The sequence below is a fragment of the Entelurus aequoreus genome, linkage group LG01 (assembly GCF_033978785.1).
Source record: "Entelurus aequoreus isolate RoL-2023_Sb linkage group LG01, RoL_Eaeq_v1.1, whole genome shotgun sequence".
Taxonomy (NCBI): Eukaryota; Metazoa; Chordata; class Actinopteri; order Syngnathiformes; family Syngnathidae; genus Entelurus; species Entelurus aequoreus.
The window spans coordinates 66,074,260-66,093,958 of NC_084731.1; the positions used below are offsets into that span (position 1 = coordinate 66,074,260).

The 19,699-nt window shown below is 36.6% G+C and overlaps 1 protein-coding gene across 4 annotated transcripts in view; it reads right to left on the reverse strand.

Moving 5' to 3' along the window:
* Positions 1-1,436: 1,436 nt before the first annotated feature.
* Positions 1,437-19,699, reverse strand: part of LOC133655902 (tensin-2-like) — a 47,281-nt gene continuing 29,018 nt past the window's right edge. For 2 of the 4 annotated variants that reach the window (XM_062056526.1, XM_062056516.1), the window contains exons 18-24: positions 15,558-15,650; positions 15,374-15,451; positions 15,223-15,300; positions 7,138-7,306; positions 7,010-7,078; positions 3,917-3,940; positions 1,437-3,698 (exon numbers count right to left, since the gene is read on the reverse strand). In XM_062056526.1, coding sequence (XP_061912510.1) covers positions 3,554-3,698; positions 3,917-3,940; positions 7,010-7,078; positions 7,138-7,306; positions 15,223-15,300; positions 15,374-15,451; positions 15,558-15,650 — 656 coding nt within the window. In that variant the 3' untranslated portion in view covers positions 1,437-3,553. The remainder of the gene's footprint in view (positions 3,699-3,916; positions 3,941-7,009; positions 7,079-7,137; positions 7,307-15,222; positions 15,301-15,373; positions 15,452-15,557; positions 15,651-19,699) is intronic. The other 2 variants (XM_062056535.1, XM_062056544.1) reach the window with 2 other exon arrangements.

A 19,699-nucleotide genomic window follows, 5' to 3' on the forward strand; every position in this document is an offset into this window, starting at 1 on the left:
CATGTCCTGGAACTAAACCAGCGCAGAAAACTTGGAAAAAGTTTTGTCACTCATTTAAAAAAATGTAAAAATATATATATAGATTCATTACACATGAAATATTTCAAGTTGTTATTCCTTGCAATTTTGATGATTATGGCCAACACATTGAGAGTATATAGAAAATATAAACATCTGTACACATTTTGCTCAAAAAGGTTCATTATGTCTTCTTATTTATATACTTTTTAAAATTTTCTTGTAATCAGACCATATTTTCGGTATATTAGATGGAATTTTTAGGTAACAATTCCATCTAATATATCTATATCCCTTAGGGGTGATGGACAGATGGGCAGCGCCTGAAGAGCTGCAGCCTGCTTCCATGGCCCCCTACTCTCTCCCCTCTGTTGCTAGATATCTCGAGATGTAGGTTGTAATATGTATATGTGCTTTGCTATGGAGGTTTTTTTTCCCCACTCCAGACTGGGCCCCCTTAGGAGCCCAGTCTAGATTGTATTTTTTTTACTCATGCTTCCCCAGCGTTGACCTTTTTCCCATCTTTTACGGGGTGCCTTGTGGCGACCCATCAGCGTTCCTGTTCTGTAACCCTTTACCCTGTTTGTTTGTCTCATCTTGAACGGGTTTGTGCTGAAAACAAAGTTTTGTTGTACTTGTGCAGTGACAATAAAGACCTACCTACCTATATATATATTTTTAGGTGAAAATGCCATGGAATTTTTGGGCAAAAATTCCTTTTAATATACCGAAAATATGATCTGATTGCAAAACATTTGAAAAAGCATCTGTACGCATCATTTTTTTTTGGCTTGATGAAGTCAAAAGAGTTGCTTTTTAAAATACATTTTATTATGATTATGTCTGGGCACTTTCAAAATAAATGTCCTGTTCTAGTTTAACACCTTGATAAAAAGCATGTACTTGACAGTAAGTTCCAGTAAACTGTTGGTATGTCAATTAAATTGGAACATTATGAAGTACAGTATATTTATATTTGTGACAGAAACCAGATTTCATCAATAATAAATAAATAATAATAATAAATAAATAAATAATAATAAATACATTTATTATTTATTATTTATAATAACCAGACAGACGTCGTTTTTTGTGTCGTACTTTTTATTTTATTCCATTCTTCTTCATAAATTAAATACATTTAATTAAATAAATTAAATTCATAAATTAAATAAATACATTTGGAACATTATGAAGTACAGTATATTTATATTTGTGACAGAAACCAGATTTCATCAGTAATAACCAGACAGACGTTGTTTTTTTGTGTCGTACTTTTTATTTCATACAATTATTCTTCATAAATTAAATAAAATAAATTAAATTCATAAATTAAATAAATTAAATTGGAACATTATGTATTACAGTTTATTTATATTTGTGACAGAAACCAGATTTCATCAGTAATAACCAGACAGACGTCGTTTTTTGTGTCATACTTTTTATTTCATACAATTCTTCTTCATAAAATATATTACTTCTCATACAAACATTATGAAGTCAATCTATCAAGGTTGATATAAAAAACAAAAGTGACAACAAGCAAAACAAACAAAAAACAAGTCAAACCTAAAAATATCTTTGGCTTGATTTAGTGAGCAGTAGAAACCACCTGACTAGTCAATTAAAACCACCTGACCAGTCAGTAGAAACCAACCTGACCCGTCAACATTTCCACGGTGCAATGTGGGGCATGCGCTCTTCTCGCTGCACACAAATGAATATTGATGTTCTGTCTTGGATTTGTTCCTGCAACTTTTCACATTCATATTTGCTCCCTTAGACATTCTGCCTCCGGCTGAAAGTATTGAAACATTGTTTTCTCCTGTGAGTTATTAGAAACATGCCACCATGTCAGTACACAATGATGTAGCTGTTTACTTCGTCAGCTGATGCACGATGCAATTATGCTGGCTGAAATATGCTTCCAATAGTTAGTGGTCATTAGACGCATTAAATAGAGAGCTAGTTAAATAGAGACCGCACATTCACTGCAACTCTTAGAGCACAGACCTCAAACCTAACAAGAACCTTAAATTTGTGTTTATCTGCACTCAGGACACCGCTTCATAGAGGGTGCAAATATCATATAAGAGGTTATGTAAGGCGCACTTAAAATCCCTTATGTACGTATAAATTCTGGTTGTGCTTATTGACCTCGAATCAATTTTTCATGATACATGGTGTAATGATGAGTGTGACCAGTAGATGGCAGTCACACATAAGGGATACGTGTGGACTGCAGGTGGACGCCTGTTCAATAAATGACGCTAGCAAGCAACACTGAAACTTTGATGCGCCTTATGCATGTATTAATTCTGGTTGTGCTTATTGACCTCAAACCAATTTTTCATGGTACATGGTGTAATGACGAGTGTGACCAATAGATGGCAGTCACACATAAGAGATATGTGTGGACTGCAAGTGGACGCCTGTTCAATAAATGACGCTAGCAAGCAACACCGAAACTTTGATGCGCCTTATGCACGTATTAATTCTGGCTGTGTTTATTGACCTCAAACCAATTTTTCATGGTACATGGTGTAATGATGAGTGTGACCGGTAGATGGCAGTCACACATATGAGATACGTGTGGACTGCAGGTTGACGCCTGGCCAATAAATGACGAGAGCAAGCAACACCCAAAACTCTGATGTTTCATTGAGAATATAGCACATTACACATGGCGCTCAAAAATATGTCAGAATGTTTTAGTACGACTTTGGTAAGCTATGAGGTTGCACCGCTTGATGGAACGCAGAGCAGTACGTCTACCATAGTCAGACGTACTGTGCTTCAACATACAGTATTATTATGCTGTGTGTATAGGGACCGCAAAATAGCACCTATTAGCAGACATTATCTGGCGTTTTGTTTCATAATATTATGCAAAACCAACTTTTCTTACCTTCTGGTACCTGCTGATGTGCATTTGAGATCTGCATAAGTCCTGAAAATTTGCACACGTCCGCCACAGTCAATCATTTCTCTATTGTCTCGTTGTGGGACATTCATCCCACGCTGTTGCCATTTCTAATTAAAAAGTAGCGTACAGTTCAAACTTATATCTGTCGGTAGACTCGCTATGGAAGTGCTAAAAACTACCGGCACTCCAAAGATGAAGTCGCTGTCAAAGTGGAGGCACATCAATAAGACCTGAAGAGACTGTCAGAAAGCGACTTGAAGATGATGTATAAAACATCATCTATGCAACATTTTGAGCAAAGAACCACCATTACATGTTATGTAGACCACAAGGAAGTCTTTTGCATGTAGAAATAAATCATAATATGTCCCCTTTAATGCGCCTTATGTTCTGAAAAATAAGGTAATAACAATTTCCTTGAAATATGTGTTGTATTCTTTGGTTGCGCAGCAAGTAAATCCTTTGTAACAAAACAAAGTATTGAATCATCAGCACCCCTGCTGGTGGATCCAAGTAGTGCACTTCAAGACAGGGAAGATCAATCAAAAGCAGTCAGGTCATGTGACACTTTTGCCTGTTTTGCCATAATTACACTTTAGCACTTTAGCATCATCTGCGTAGCTGCGGCCCCAACATGACCTTGTTGATGAAATTGACGATGGCCACGGCCGGTTGCTCCGGGTCCATCTCGGCAAAAAGGTGACACACGTTCTCCGTGCTGCTGCTGGTCCGCCGGGCCACGAAGCCAAACATCCTGCAGCCCACAGCGAAGACACGTTAGAACTCATGTAATGGGTTACAAAACTCATGTAGTGGGTAACAAAACTCATGTCGTGGGTAACAAAACTCATTTAGTGGGTTATACAACTCATGTAGTGGGTAATACAACTCATTTAGTGGGTAATGGTGGTGTGGTGAGGGTTAGTTGCCGTGCGGATTTTGGGAGAAGAAGACAGGAAGTCAAGCACTTACTTGCTGCGAGCATACTTAGTCCACCTGACCACGGAACACGGTGAAGAAGACATGCAGGAAGGTGTGAGAATAAGGAGGTCAGATGTGGAATCATCTTCATATTTTCATCTTACAGAAAGACGGCAAGAGGCTGTTATGGACGTTCGTTTGTCTCTTTAGTTCTTAAGCTATTTTTGGACACTGAATTTATGGAACTGTTTGAATTTTGTGAACTGAATTTTATTTATTATGTTGAAAATTTCTTTGGAAAAAATTCAGTGTTTTAAAATTCAGTGTAAAAAAATTTAGTTTCTAAAAATTCAGTGTATAAAAATGTCATTTTATAAACAATCTGTGAAAAAAATGTAAGTCTTAAAAAATTAGGGTGGAAAAAAATTCTGTTTCTAAAATTCAGTGTAAAAAAATTATATTTGTAAAAATTCAGTGTATAAAAAAATTCAGTGTAAAAAATTCAGTGTAACAAAATTCAGTTCATACAAATTCAATGTAAAAAAAAAAAAGTTTGTAAAAATTCAGTGTAAAAAAATAAAATGTATAGAAATTATGTGAAAAAAAATTAGGTCTTTAAAAAGTAGGGTTAAAAAAATAAATAAATGTATAAATATCAGTGTAAAAAAATTCAGGTTATAAAAATTCAGAGTAAAAAAATGTAGTGGAAAAAAATTCAGTTCCTAAAAATCCAGCGTAAAAAAAAATTCAGTGTAAAATATTAATGTAAAATAATTCAGTCTATGAAAATTCAGGGTAACAAATGCAGTCTTTATAAATTAGGGTGTATACAAATTCAGTGTAAAAAAATTCAGTTTATAAAAATTAATTGTAAAAAATTAAATGTAAAAAATATTCAGTGTAAAAAAAAATCAGTGTATAAAATTTAGTGTGTGTAAAATTTCAGGGTGAAAAAAAATCAGTTTGGGAAATCAGTGTCAAAAAATGTGCTGCTTCAAAAAGCAAGACTCACTTCCGGTAAATTAAGACTGCTGTGTCAGAAGCAGCCAATGAGGTGTCACGCTTGAAGTCACGTGACACGGGTCTTGCAAGACAGCAAATTATTCTGCACTGAATTTTTCAGCACTGAATTTGTTTTACACTGAATTTTTACACCCTGAATTTTTTACACACTGAATTTTAAAGGCCTACTGAAACCCACTACTACCGACCACGCAGTCTGATAGTTTATACATCAATGATGAAATCTTTCAATTGCAACACATGCCAATACGGCCGGGTTAACTTATAAAGTGAAATTTTAAATTTCCCGGGAAATATCCAGCTGAAAACGTCTTGGTATAATGACGTTTGCTCGTGACGTCACGGGTTGAAGCAGACATTTTGGAATAGCACTGTGGCCAGCTTAAGTCGTCTGTTTTCATCGCAAAATTCCACAGTATTCTGGAAATCTGTGTTGGTGAATCTTTTGCAGTTTGTTTAATGGACAATGAAGACAGCAAAGAAGAAAGTTGTAGGTGTGATCGGTGTATTAGCGGCCGGCTGTAGCAACACAACCAGGAGGACTTTGAGTTGGATAGCAGACGCGCTATCTGATGCTAGCCGCCGACCGCACCGATGATCGGGTGAAGTCCTTCGTCGCGCCGTTGATCGCCGGAACGCAGGTGAGCACGGGTGGTGATGAGCAGATGAGGGCTGGCGTAGGTGGAGAGCTATTGTTTTTAGCATAGCTCTGTCGAGGTCCCGTAGCTAAGTTAGCTTCAATGGCGTCATTAGCAACAGCATTGCTAGGCTTCGCCAGGCTGGACAGCATTAACCGTGTGGTTACAGGTCCAGGGTTTGGTTCGGTGTCTCCTGATAGTAGAAGTAATAATAGTATTGTTGATCTTCTGTCTATCCTTCCAGTCAGGGGCTTATTTCTTCTGTTTCTATCCGCAGTTAAGCACGATGCTATCACGTTAGCTCCGAAGCTAAAGTGCTTCACCGATGTATTGTCGTGGAGATAAAAGTCACTGTGAATGTCCATTTCGCGTTCTCGACTCTCATTTTCAAGAGGATATAGTATCCGAGGTGGTTTAAAATACAAATCCGTGATCCACAATAGAAAAAGGAGAAAGTGTGGAATCCAATGAGCCCTGGTACCTAAGTTACGGTCAGAGCGAAAAAAGATACACCCTGGCGTCCTGCACTGCACTCTAATCCTTCACTGTCACTTTCCTCATCCACAAATCTTTCATCCTCGCTCAAATTAATGGGGTAATCATCTCTTTCTCGGTCCGAATCGCTCTCGCTGCTGGTGTAAACAATGTGCAGATGTGAGGAGCTCTTCAACCTGTGACGTCACGCTACTTTCGGTACAGGCAAAGCTTTTTTTATCAGCGACCAAAAGTTGCGAACTTTATCGTCGATGTTCTCTACTAAATCCTTTCAGCAAAAATATGGCAATATCGTGAAATGATCAAGTATGACACATAGAATGGATCTGCTATCCCCGTTTAAATAAGAACATCTCATTTCAGTAGGCCTTTAAACACTGTTTTTTCCCAATGAAATTGTCAGCATAATTTGATGTAAAAAAAATTCAGTTCACAAAATTCAAATGCAAAAAAGTCAGTTACATAAATTCAGTGTAAAAAAATGCAGTCTTTAAAAATTACGGTGTATAAAAATTCAGTGTAAATAAAAATCAGTGTATAAAAATTCAGTGTAAAAAATTCAATGAAAAAATAAAAAATTCAGTGTCAAAAAAATCAGTCTATAAAATTTAGGGTGTGCAAAAATTCAATGTAAAAAAAATTGGTCTATAAAATATAGGGTGTATAAAAATTCAGTGTAAAAAATTAAATGTAAACAAAATTCAGTCTATAAAATTAAGGGTGCCTAAAAATTCAGTGTAAAAAAATTTCAGGGCAAAAAATATTCAGTTTATACAGTGACATTTTATACACTTGAGGTTTTTTTTTTACACTGCATTTTTTATACACTGAAATTTAAAACAATGTTTTTTCTCAATGAAATTGTCAGCATAATTTAGTGACATAAATTAAGTGTCCAAAAAGGTTTGGCAACAAAGAGAACCTCCATGGGTGTGAGCAGCAAGCAAGCCCAGATGTTTGGTGAGAGACAAGTACTATTGCAAGTGACCTCTGGTCTTGGGGGTCCAGACTGCTGAAGGTGACACTGCTGATGGGGTAGTGCCTCCTGAAAAACAACCTGACAAACACAAAGGTGTGAGGGGGGGGGGGCTGGTGGTCCTGATGATGCAGATCTACCTCCTCTTGCTGTCCGTCAGAGTGATGCCCTGACAAGAAACCTTGAAATGGACCACGGTCGCAGACGGACGCGGACTCAGAGCCAGGGTGCACTTGGTGGCCTTGGAGACGGCCTCGGGCCCCGTTAAGGACTCCGTCTCCACAGAGTTCAGGTAGAGGACGCTGCAGGCTTTGGAGAGAAGCAAGTTTAGTGATGTTGGTGATGAGGCTTTGGCAACCTCTGCTGGTCAATAGTAGGAACTGCAACCAACCATGACGTTCCTTTCTGCTACCTGGGACTCGATACCAGGACTTAAAGGCCTACTAAAATGATTTTTTTAATTTAAACGGGGATAGCAGATCCATTCTATGTGTGATACTTGATCATTCCGCGATATTGCCATATTTTTGATGAAAGGATTTAGTAGAGCACAACGACGATAAAGGTCGCAACTTTTGGTCGCTGATAAAAAAAAGCCTTGCCTATACCGGAAGTACCGTGATGTCACTGGAGGAAGGACTCCTCACATTGCCCCATTGTTTACAATGCAGCGAGAGAGATTCGGACCGAGAAAGCGACGATTACCCCATTATTTTGAGCGAGGATGAAAGATTTGTGGATGAGGAAAGTGAGAGTGAAGGACTACAGTGCAGTGCAGGCCGTATCTTTTTTCGCTCTTACCGTAATTTAGGTACAAGGGTTCATTGGATTCCACACTTTCTCCTTTTTCTATTGTGGATCACGGATTTGTATTTTAAACCACCTCGGATACTATATCCTCTTGAAAATGAGAGTCGAGAACGCGAAATGGACATTCACAATGACTTTTATCTCCATGACAATACATCGGCGAAGCTCTTTAGCTACTGAGCTAACGTGATAGCATCGGGCTTGAATGCAGATAGAAACAAAATAAATAAATCCCTGACTGGAAGGATAGACAGAAGATCAACAATACTATTAAACCATGGACATGTAACTACACGGTTAATAATTCCCAGCTTGGCGAAGCTTAAAAATGCGGTTGCTAACGACGCCATTGAAGCTAACTTAGCAACGGGACCTCACAGAGCTATGATAAAAACATTAGCGCTCCACCTACGCCAGCCAGCCCTCATCTGCTCATCAACACCCGTGCTCACCAGCGTTCCAGGGATCGACGGAAGGATGAAGGACTTCACCCGATCATCCGTGCGGTCGGCGGCTAGCGTCGGCTAGCACGTCTGCTATCCAAGTCAAAGTCCTCCTGGTTGTGTTACTACAGCCAGCCGCTAATACACCGATCCCACCTACAACTTTCTTCTTTGCAGTCTTCATTGTTCATTAAACAAATTGCAAAAGATTCACCAACACAGATGTCCAGAATACCGTGGAATTTTGAGATGATAACAGAGCTTTTTTGTATTGGATTCAATGGGGTACCAATACTTCCGTTTCAACGATTGACGTCACGCGCATACGTCATCAAACATAGACGTTTTCAACTGGAAGTTTAGCGGGAAATTTAAAATTGCACTTTATAAGTTAACCAGGCCATATTGGCATGTGTTGCAATGTTAAGATTTCATCATTGATATATAAACTATCAGACTGCGTGGTCGGTAGTAGTGGGTTTCAGTAGGCCTTTAAAAGTACCAATGGTTGGTATATATGTGTGTTCATCTGTTAGTAACTGTTCATTTGTTTTATAATAATAATACAAATAACATTTTACAGTGAGCTGATAATGATAACTGTTATGTATCGACTTCTTACACATGTGCAAGTATGCTATTATAGAGTTTGCTTGCAGGTGCAATTCCAAGACGTTACGTGCAGACATGTGAGGGAAAACAAGAGGGAAATTAAAGAAAAAAAGTCTGCCCAGGAGAACATTTAGAAAAGCAAGACTACATTTCCTGCAATTGGGTGCATTTCTACAATATATTTGACCTTTAGATTTATTACCAACCTCTTTTTGACATGTCTCATGTGATGTACCACACTTTTTTTTAGTTTTTAGTAGGTCATTTGCTAACATAATTATAATTAAAAATGTCATGTCAAATTCTGTAACATGCATGCAAAGAACTGAGAAAATGTTGGCAACTCTATCCTGTTGCCCCGCCCCCTGAGGTAATATACTTCTCTCTGGTTGCTAATGAATATAATAAAATACTTTTTACACCGTGGATTTTTTTATACACTGAATTTTAAACACTGTTTTTTCCAATGAAATTGTCAGCATTATTTGATGTAAAAAAATAAATAATTCAGTTCACAAAATTCAAATGCAAAAAAAGTCTGTTACATAAATTTAGTGTTAAAAAAATGCAGTCTTTAAAAATTAGGGTGTGTAAAAATTCAGCTGATAAAAATTCAGTTTATACAAATTCAGTGTGAAAAAATTCAATGTACAAGAAAAAATGTATTGTAAAAAAAATCAGTCTATAAAATTCAGGGTGTGCAAAAATTCAGTGTAAAAAATTAAATGTAAAAAAAATGTGTCTATAAAATATAGGGTGTATAAAAATACAGTGTAAACAATTCAATTAGGGCAAAACATTAGGGACAGGCCAATCAGAGGCATGATTGGGCGGGTCATGGATTATAAAAACTAGTGGAAGATAACAGAGGGATTCTCTTCCTTAGAATGTTTCTTTTAGCCATGTAGACCACGTCCAGGAAACACACAATTTGTCTACTTGGACACATTTGGACAAATGTATGATAAAACATTCATTTGACTTGTTTACCATGTAAGCCCAAATCTAATGTGTTCTCCACATGGAAGATGTGGAATACACCTTTAAGAACACGTGATTTTGCTACAGTATAGCCTGTCTAAATGCTAACTTTCATTTTCACTGCTGTTTTACAACAAGACAGTAGCTGACACGTTGTTCATTATTTCTACTCTTTAGATTTTGACATTGAATAGTCAAATCATTTTGAAACATAAACAACAAGATATTTGTTATTTCATGCTACAAAGCACACATGGCTTTGCAGATAAAGGAGGTTAGCTCATAGAATACACATTGTTTGTACTCTTTATGACCCCCGGCTTATTTATTAAGTTCAAATCACATGCCTGTTTCACATTCCTGCAGGTGGCAGTAGAATTTGTCAGGAATTTTGTTACACCCAAAAAAGTGTTGATACTGTTAGTATTGTACTTATGACACACCAGCTGATTGATCTTAGTTGTAGTTTTCGTTTCTAAATTTGGAGGCTTTGCAAACGCCATGTAAAATCGCTAATGCTAATCACTAATCAGTAGCACGTGTATGGCAAATCCGATGCATCGGTGCTGGCGCCTTTTGAAAAGGGGAGCCTTACTTTACGTTTGAGTGTTCTCCTACCAGGCAGGCTCGCTTTGTTGGCATGGAAAATTGCAACATTACCTAGAAGCAGTTACTTGTTTACCGACCAAGTGTAGGAGCCCATGCCAAGTCTGCAACCGGACAGTGCGTCACATGCATTAATGGTATCAACATATGGCACCATGAAAGGATACTTGGTAGTACCAACGGAATTCGGACGGTGCCTATTAAAATACAGAATTCGATACCCATCCCTCGTTTCCACCAATCAGTACCGTTGAATTCAGTTAAGTTAAACGTACAGTGCATCCAGAAAGTATTCACAGCGCTTCACTATTTCCTCATTTTACAGCCTTGTTCCATAATGGAATATATTCATTTTGTCCTCAAAATTCTACACACTATACCCCATACTGACAATGTAAACATTTTTTTTTTCATATTTGCAACTTGATTTAAATAAAATAATCACACGCACATAAGTATTGACAGCCTTTGATCAATACTTAGTTGATGCCCCTTTGGCAGCAATTACATCCTCAAGTCTTTTTGAATACCATGCCACAAGCTTGGCACACCTATCTTTGAGCAGTTTACCCCATTCCTCTTTGCAGCACCTCTCAAGCTCCATCAGGTTGGATGGGAAGTGTTGGTTTTCATCCAGGATGTCTCTGTACATAGCTGCATTCATCTTTCCCTCTATCCTGACGAGTCTCCCAGTTAGTTTTCATCCAGGATGTCTCTGTACATTGCTGCATTCATCTTAGTACAGTCAGGGAGGTGACCAAGACCACGGTCACTCTGTCAGAGCTACAACATTCCTCCGTGGAGAGAGGAGAACCTTCCAGAAGGACAACAATCTTTTCTTAGTCAAAAGTTTGCCAAAATGCACCTGAAAGACTCTCAGACCATGAGAAAGTAAATTCTCTGGTCTGATGAGACAAAGATTGAAGTCTTTGGCGTGAATGTTTGGAGGAAACCAGACACCGCTCATCACCACCAATACCATCCCTACAGTGAAGCATGGTGGTGGCAACATCATGGTGTGGGGATGCTTTTCAGCATCAGGAACTGGGAGACTAGTCAGGATAGAGGGAAAGATGAATGCAGTAATGTACAGAGACATCCTGGATGAAAACCAACGCTTTCCATCCAACCTGATGGAGCTTGAGAGGTGCTGCAAAGAGGAATGGGCGGAACTGTTCAAAGATAGGTGTGCCAAGCTGGTGGCATGGTGTTCAAAAAGACTTGAGCCTGTAATTGCTGCCAAAGTTGTATCAACTAAGTATTGAGTAAAGGGTCTGAATACTTATGTACTTGCATTTCTTAGTTTTTCATTTTTAATTCATTTGCAAACATGTAAGTAAACAGCATTTACTTACATGACCCACTGCAAACAACCTTCCCGAATCATGGTGCAAAATAAAAATAAATCAAACCAACACAAAATGCCAACAGACACGGTCACACTTTTCACACAATTTGTGGATATTATGAAAAAACGTCCCCGCAGCATAAAAAAATTCAGGATGAAACCCATTTAAATCCATTACAAAGCATGATGGAAAAATGCAAAACACTCTCTCCACACTTTGGTACATTTTAGCTGCTTGATATTTCTGATTAATTAAAAACTTTCAAAACTTTAAAGAGGTCGTCACGGATGTAAACAAGGTAGGAATCTAACTTTCACATACTCTTAATATACAATTATATATATATATATATATATATATATATATATATATATATATATATATATATATATATATATATATATATATATATATATATATATATATATATATATATATATATATATATATATATATATATATATATATATATATATATATATATATATATACATATATATATATATATATATATATATATAATTGTATATATATATATATATATATATACAATTATATATATATATATATATATATATATATATATATATATATATATATATACAATTATATATATATATATATATATATACAATTATACAGTATGTACATATATATATATATACACAATTATATATGTATTAGAGATGCGCGGAAAGGCTATTATTTCATCCGCAACCGCATCACAAAAGTCGTCATCCACCCGCCATCCACCCGAACCAACATTTTATCAAAACCACACCCACCCGCCACCGGCCCGTTGTTATATATCTAATATAGACGATGCAAGGCATTAGTGAGGTTAAAGAATATATGTATGTCGTCCCTATTTAAACAAAAATAAATAATAACAATAGAATTATAATGAAAATAGACGGTCGCAACGAACAAAGCAAGCTAAATAGCTTTACATTGTAGCCAATCGGAGATGCGCTTCACTTGAAAGCGAGGCCAAATAATTAACACACAGTAGTATATCTCCAATGGAAAAAAAACACAATAAACAACGCAATTGCCTTAATTCCTTTGCATTGTAGTGCGCCCAAACAACACGTAACCATCAAAATTATTCAGCTGACCTAACTCAATATAGGTTAGACATGGGCTTATTTGGTATAGCCTAGGTAACGTAGACTAATTTGTTTAACATATCCAACCGTATGTCTACTTACTTTTTTTTAGCACTATGCAGGAATAAAATGGCATTTACAGTGCCAGGATTCAGGCAAGAGCGCCTGGCCTCTAAAATGCGCCCTGCTGCGCTGAAGGAGCGCTCACTTGCGGCACTTGTTGCTGGGACGCATAGGAAGGATTCTCTTTATACATTTATCTATGTATATATATTTCCCAATTGGTTCAACCGCCACCCGCCCGAATCTATTTAAAATCTATTTAAAATCTATTTTTTTCGTCATTCATCCGCCCGACCCGCGGATTACCCGCGGACACCGCGAGTGTGTCCGCAGACCCCACATCTCTTATATATATATATATGTATGTATATATATGTATGTATATATATGTATGTATATATATATATATATATATATATATATATATATATATATATATATATATATATATATATATATATATATATATATATATATATATATATATATATATATATATATATATATATATATATATATATATATATATATGTATATATATATATATATATATATATATATATGTATGTATATATATATATATATATATATATATATATATATATATATATATATATGTATATATATATATATATATATATATATATATAATTGTATATATATATATATATATATATATATAGTATGTATACTATATATATATATATATATATATATATATATATATATATGTATGTATATATATATATATATATATATATATATATATATATATATATATGTATATATATATATATATATGTATATATATGTATATATATATATATATATATATATATATATATATGTATATATATATATATATGTATATATATATATATATATATATATATATATATATATATATATATATATATATATATATATATATATATATATATATATATATATATATATATATATATATATATATATATATAGTATACATATATACATACTAGACAATTTGATATATATATATATATATAGTATACATATATACATACTAGACAATTTGTCTTTTAGTAGTAAGTAAACAAACAAACACTCCTAATTAGTCTGCTGACGTATGCAGTAACATATTGTGTCATTTATCTACCTATTATTTTGTCTACATTATGAGGGACAAACTGTAAAAATTGATTATTAATCTACTTGTTCATTTACTGTTAATATCTGCTTATTTTCTGTTTTAACATGTTCTATCTACACTTCTGTTAAAATGTAATAATCACTTATTCTTCTGTTTGATACTTTACATTAGTTTTGGATGATACCACACATTTAGGTATCGATCCGATACCAAGTAGTTACAGGATCATACATTGGTCATATTCAAAGTCCTCATGTGTCCAGGGACATATTTACTGAGTTTATAAACATATTATGAATTTTAAAAAAAAGGAACACATTTTTGTGATGCTAAAAAATATCGATGTAATCATAGTAGTATCAACGAGATACACTATTGTACTTGGTATCATTACAATGGATGTCAGGTGTAGATCCACCCATGGCGTTTGTTTACATTGTGACGCCGGTGAGCTATTGTATCCTCCTACGGTGTGTAGTGAAGCCTGTTTAGCTATTCCTCGTCCTCCAGTGATAATGATACTTGTAAAAAACATACTTTATTTGTCACCATGGAGGCCAGGATTAGTGATTTAGAAGTAGCTAAAACACTGCGGATGTACGTTAGCTGCTAGCTGGCTAGCCATGTCTTAAAGCACCTCTTCCTGAGGGTGTTTCAGTGTTATAACTTCACCTTTATCTTTACTTTTTACACCAAAATGCGTCCATTCTCCCTTTTCTGTCTACACACTGTGTCTGCTTGTAAGTACTCTGTGTGTGTGCGCACTGCCGAACATGCTCCTCTGCTTGTAAAACCAGCAATGTCATGACGTGACGACATTAAAAAAATAAACAAATAAAATTAGAGAACCGGTACTTTTCAAACAGAGTACAGTACCAGTTTTGATTCATTAGTACGGCGATATATACTAGTACCGGTATACCGTACAACCCTAGTATACACACATGCATGCAGTTGGCTTTCAGCCCTCGATCAATTTCTTTATCCCAATGCTGTAACAAAACAAAATGTGTAAAAAGGGAAGCGCTGTGAATACTTTCCGGATGTCTGTCCTAACATTTCTCTGTTGTTCATTCCTGGACATGTTCCCAAAGTGGACTGCTCCTCTCGGTGGACTCACCTGCTCCCTGTTTGAGGAGGTCCGCCGCCGTGCTCGCGTTTGTTGCGGTCCGCGTCTCCTGCAGCTCGCCAAGCAGATCTAAAAGGTTGCACACTTGCGTTAGACGACATGGCCTCATAAAGGACTCGTTCTCTTCTGCTGGCATGACCACCTCTCTCTGGGACACGGAGGGCACAGGGCAGAGAGATGGGTGTGATGGAGTGCTGGTACACCAGGGCGGACAGACTCCCTGAAGGCAGAGAGGGCAGGTAAGGTCAGAGAAGATTCTACTGGAGAGCAACTTTGTTTGCATGATGACAGTTATAGCAAAGTACAAATGATAGAACATGACTGACCAAAGTAGGACTCGTTCTGACAACCCTTGATCTTGACCCCCCGGGGCCCTGTCTCGATGAGGAAGTGTCTGACCAGCTGTTCCTGGACATCTGCTGAGAGATGGTCAATAGTGTAAGAACTGGCTCGTTACAAAATACATCCTCCTACTGCCAGGAAGTACTTGATTACACCGTGTATGCTTGCAGTACAACACACGTGTATAATAACAATACACACATCTGTACACTTTACAATGTACAAAAGCAGTGAAGTTGTCACGTTGTGTAAATGGTAAATAAAAAGAGAATACAATGATTTGCAAATCCTTTTCAACTTATATTCAATTGAACAGACTGCAAAGACAAGATATTTAACGTTCGAACTAGTAAACTTTGTTATTTTTTGCAAATATTAGCTCGTTTGGAATTAGATGCCTGCAACATGTTTCAAAGAAGCTCGAAAAATTGGCAAAAAAGACTGAGAAAGTTGAGGAATGTTCATCAAAGACTTATTTGGAACATGCCACAGGTGAACAGGCTAATTGGGAACAGGTGGGTGCCATGATTGGGTATAAAAGCCGCTTCCATGAAAAGCTCAGTCGTTCACAAACAAGGACGGGGCGAGGGTCACCACTTTGTCAACAAATGCTTGAGAAAATTGTTTAAGAACAACATTTCTAAACCAGCTATTGCAAGGAATTTAGGGATTTCACCATTTACGCTCTGTAATATCTTCAAAAGGTTTAGAGAATCTGGAGAAATCACTGCACGTAACAGAGGTGGGACCAAGTCATTGCTTTGCAAGTCACAAGTAAGTCTCAAGTCTTTGCCCTCAAGTCTCGAGTCAAGTCCCGAGTCAAGACAGGCAAGTCCCGAGTCAAGTCCAAAGTCAAGACTAGAAAGTCTCAAGTCAAGTCCCAAGTCCTGCATTTTGAGTTTCGAGTCCTTTCAAGTCCTTTTAACCACAGACTAATATATTTGCACAGATTGTGTATGCTTTTAAAACGCTGTATTTATTTATTAAAACAAGTGCATTTGAAATTGCAGGAAAAAAAATAGTGCTGACATTGCACTTCATAATAACACTAATAACCATTCATTTTAAACATTTAACTCATTCCTTTACAGAATAAACACTTGAAAAAACAAGTGCAACTATACTTATTTGTACAAAAGTGTTAACATTGTACAAACCCCGTTTCCATATGAGTTGGGAAATTGTGTTAGATGTAAATATAAACGGAATACAATGATTTGCAAATCCTTTTCAACCCATATTCAGTTGAATGCACTACAAAGACAAGATATTTGATGTTCAAACTCATAAACTTTATTTTTTTTTGCAAATAATAATTAACTTAGAATTTCATGGCAGCAATACGTGCCAAAGTAGTTGGGAAAGGGCATGTTCACCACTGTGTTACATGGCCTTTCCTTTTAACAACACTCAGTAAATGTTTGGGAACTGAGGAGACACATTTTTTAAGCTTCTCAGGTGGAATTCTTTCCCATTCTTGCTTGATGTACAGCTTAAGTTGTTCAACAGTCTCCGTTGTGGTATTTTAGGCTTCATAATGTGCCACACATTTTCAATGGGAGACAGGTCTGGACTACAGGCAGGCCAGTCTAGTACCCGCACTCTTTTACTATGAAGCCACATTGATGTAACACGTGGCTTGGCATTGTCTTGCTGAAATAAGCAGGGGCGTCCATGGTAACGTTGCTTGGATGGCAACATATGTTGCTCCAAAACCTGTATGTACCTTTCAGCATTAATGGCGCCTTCAAAGATGTGTAAGTTACCCATGTCTTGGGCACTAATACACCCCCATACCATCACAGATGCTGGCTTTTCAACTTTGCGCCTATAACAATCTGGATGGTTCTTTTCCTCTTTGGTCCGGAGGACACGACATCCACAGTTTCCAAAAACAATTTGAAATGTGGACTCGGCAGACCACAGAACACTTTTCCACTTTGTATCAGTTCATCTTAGATGAGCTCAGGCCCAGCGAAGCCGACGGTGTTTCTGGATGTTGTTGATAAACGGTTTTCGCCTTGCATAGGAGAGTTTTAACTTGCACTTACAGATGTAGCGACGAACTGTAGTTACTGACAGTGGGTTTCTGAAGTGTTCCTGAGCCCATGTGGTGATATCCTTTACACACTGATGTCGCTTGTTGATGCAGTACAGCCTGAGGGATCGAAGGTCACGGGCTTAGCTGCTTACGTGCAGTGATTTCTCCAGATTCTCTGAACCCTGTGATGATATTATGGACCGTAGATGGTGAAATCCCTAAATTCCTTGCAAATGCTGGTTGAGAAAGGTTTTTCTTAAACTGTTCAACAATTTGCTCACGCATTTGTTGACAAAGTGGTGACCCTCGCCCCATCCTTGTTTGTGAATGACTGAGCATTTCATGGAATCTACTTTTATACCCAATCATGGCACCCACCTGTTCCCAATTTGCCTGTTCACCTGTGGGATGTTCCAAATAAGTGTTTGATGAGCATTCCTCAACTTTATCAGTATTTATTGCCACCTTTCCCAACTTCTATGTCACGTGTTGCTGGCATCAAATTCTAAAGTTAATGATTATTTGCACAGAAAAAAAAGTTTATCAGTTTGAACATCAAATATGTTGTCTTTGTAGCGTATTCAACTGAATATGGGTTGAAAATGATTTGCAAATCATTGTATTCCGTTTATATTTACATCTAACACAATTTCCCAACTCATATGGAAACGGGGTTTGTATTTCCATGGCATATTGCATTGTAACTAATTCCACAGCAGTTTCTATCCTGTTCTTACCTTATCTCATTGATCTCATCTCATACTGTATGTGTGTTGATGTGTGCGTACACATGAAAAATATAACAAATACATGAACAAAACAATGAACAGAGTTGTACTTTTTAGATGTCAGGGCCCTATGCAATATGTACACATATTCTTAATATAGTATACATTTTAACTGACCTTTATTTGACTATTTGACTATGTTTGTCTTTTTGTAGGTGGCTAAAATATGCGGTGCTGCTGACCGCCGTCTAACGTTACGTTACTGTGTGTGATACAATGACTAACGTAACGTTATTTGTAGGTACCTCATGCAACCTTGCTTAAAAAAAATCACTTGACAAAAAGTATGAATAAGGTAGCGAACTGCAGTGGACGCAACAGATTGTCGTGTTTGCAATGACGTTATAACCATAGACATCTAATAACTAGACGCATCATTGGTTGCTGTGACGCGAGCAATTTGGCTGCCATCTTGAAGTTGTGATGAGGAGCCGGCGAGCAGCCTAAACTGACAGTTAGAAAACAAAGATGTTGTTCAGCGTTTTCCTACTCAAATGAGCGGACTGTTGAAAATAGGAATCGGGGGATTACTTTTCACAAGTAAGATTTAACATTAACGTACTATTGGTTGTATTTTATGAAAATAATATTACCACAGAGTTGAGAAGGAGCAAAGATCTTCAATATTTGTATGTGAACATCACAAAGAAATCTTCTGGGGGAGGATGACGCCCCTACAGGGGTTTGGTTTACAAACTTTCAGCCCCACCTAAAACAAAATTCACCAGCCGCCACTGATTATGATGCATTCTCATTTTAGGCAAAATATAAGACAATACTTTCTTAACAGTATAATTGTAACCAGGAATAAGTCTTCAAGTAACAATATTCAAATACTAACATTATTGGGTAAGACAGCATTTGGTTTTATTCTGAATCCAGTGAAACAGATTGGTGGTTTTAGCTGATATAAAGACTTTCAGGTGTTTATATATGTTTAAGTATTTGGCAGACGCTTTTATCCAAAGCGACATACATAAAAAATACATATATAACAATCACTGTAAAGTGTAAACATTATCATTTAAGGGAAGAATGTAATACAAAATATCAATACAAAGTGTGAAGACAGAATAAACTCTCTGCTGCTGCAGCAACAGAGATACAGTCTATAAGATATATATATATATATCTAATGTATGCATACATTGTTTATGTAGCATATACGCATGCATATATAACCTAATCATATTGTTTCTTCAATTTAAAAATAGCTGACCGTTTTTTTCCCCCTTCTCTGGGATTATATTCCCAGTTTTGATCTCGGACGTCTGGTCACTTATAGCGTATAAGACTA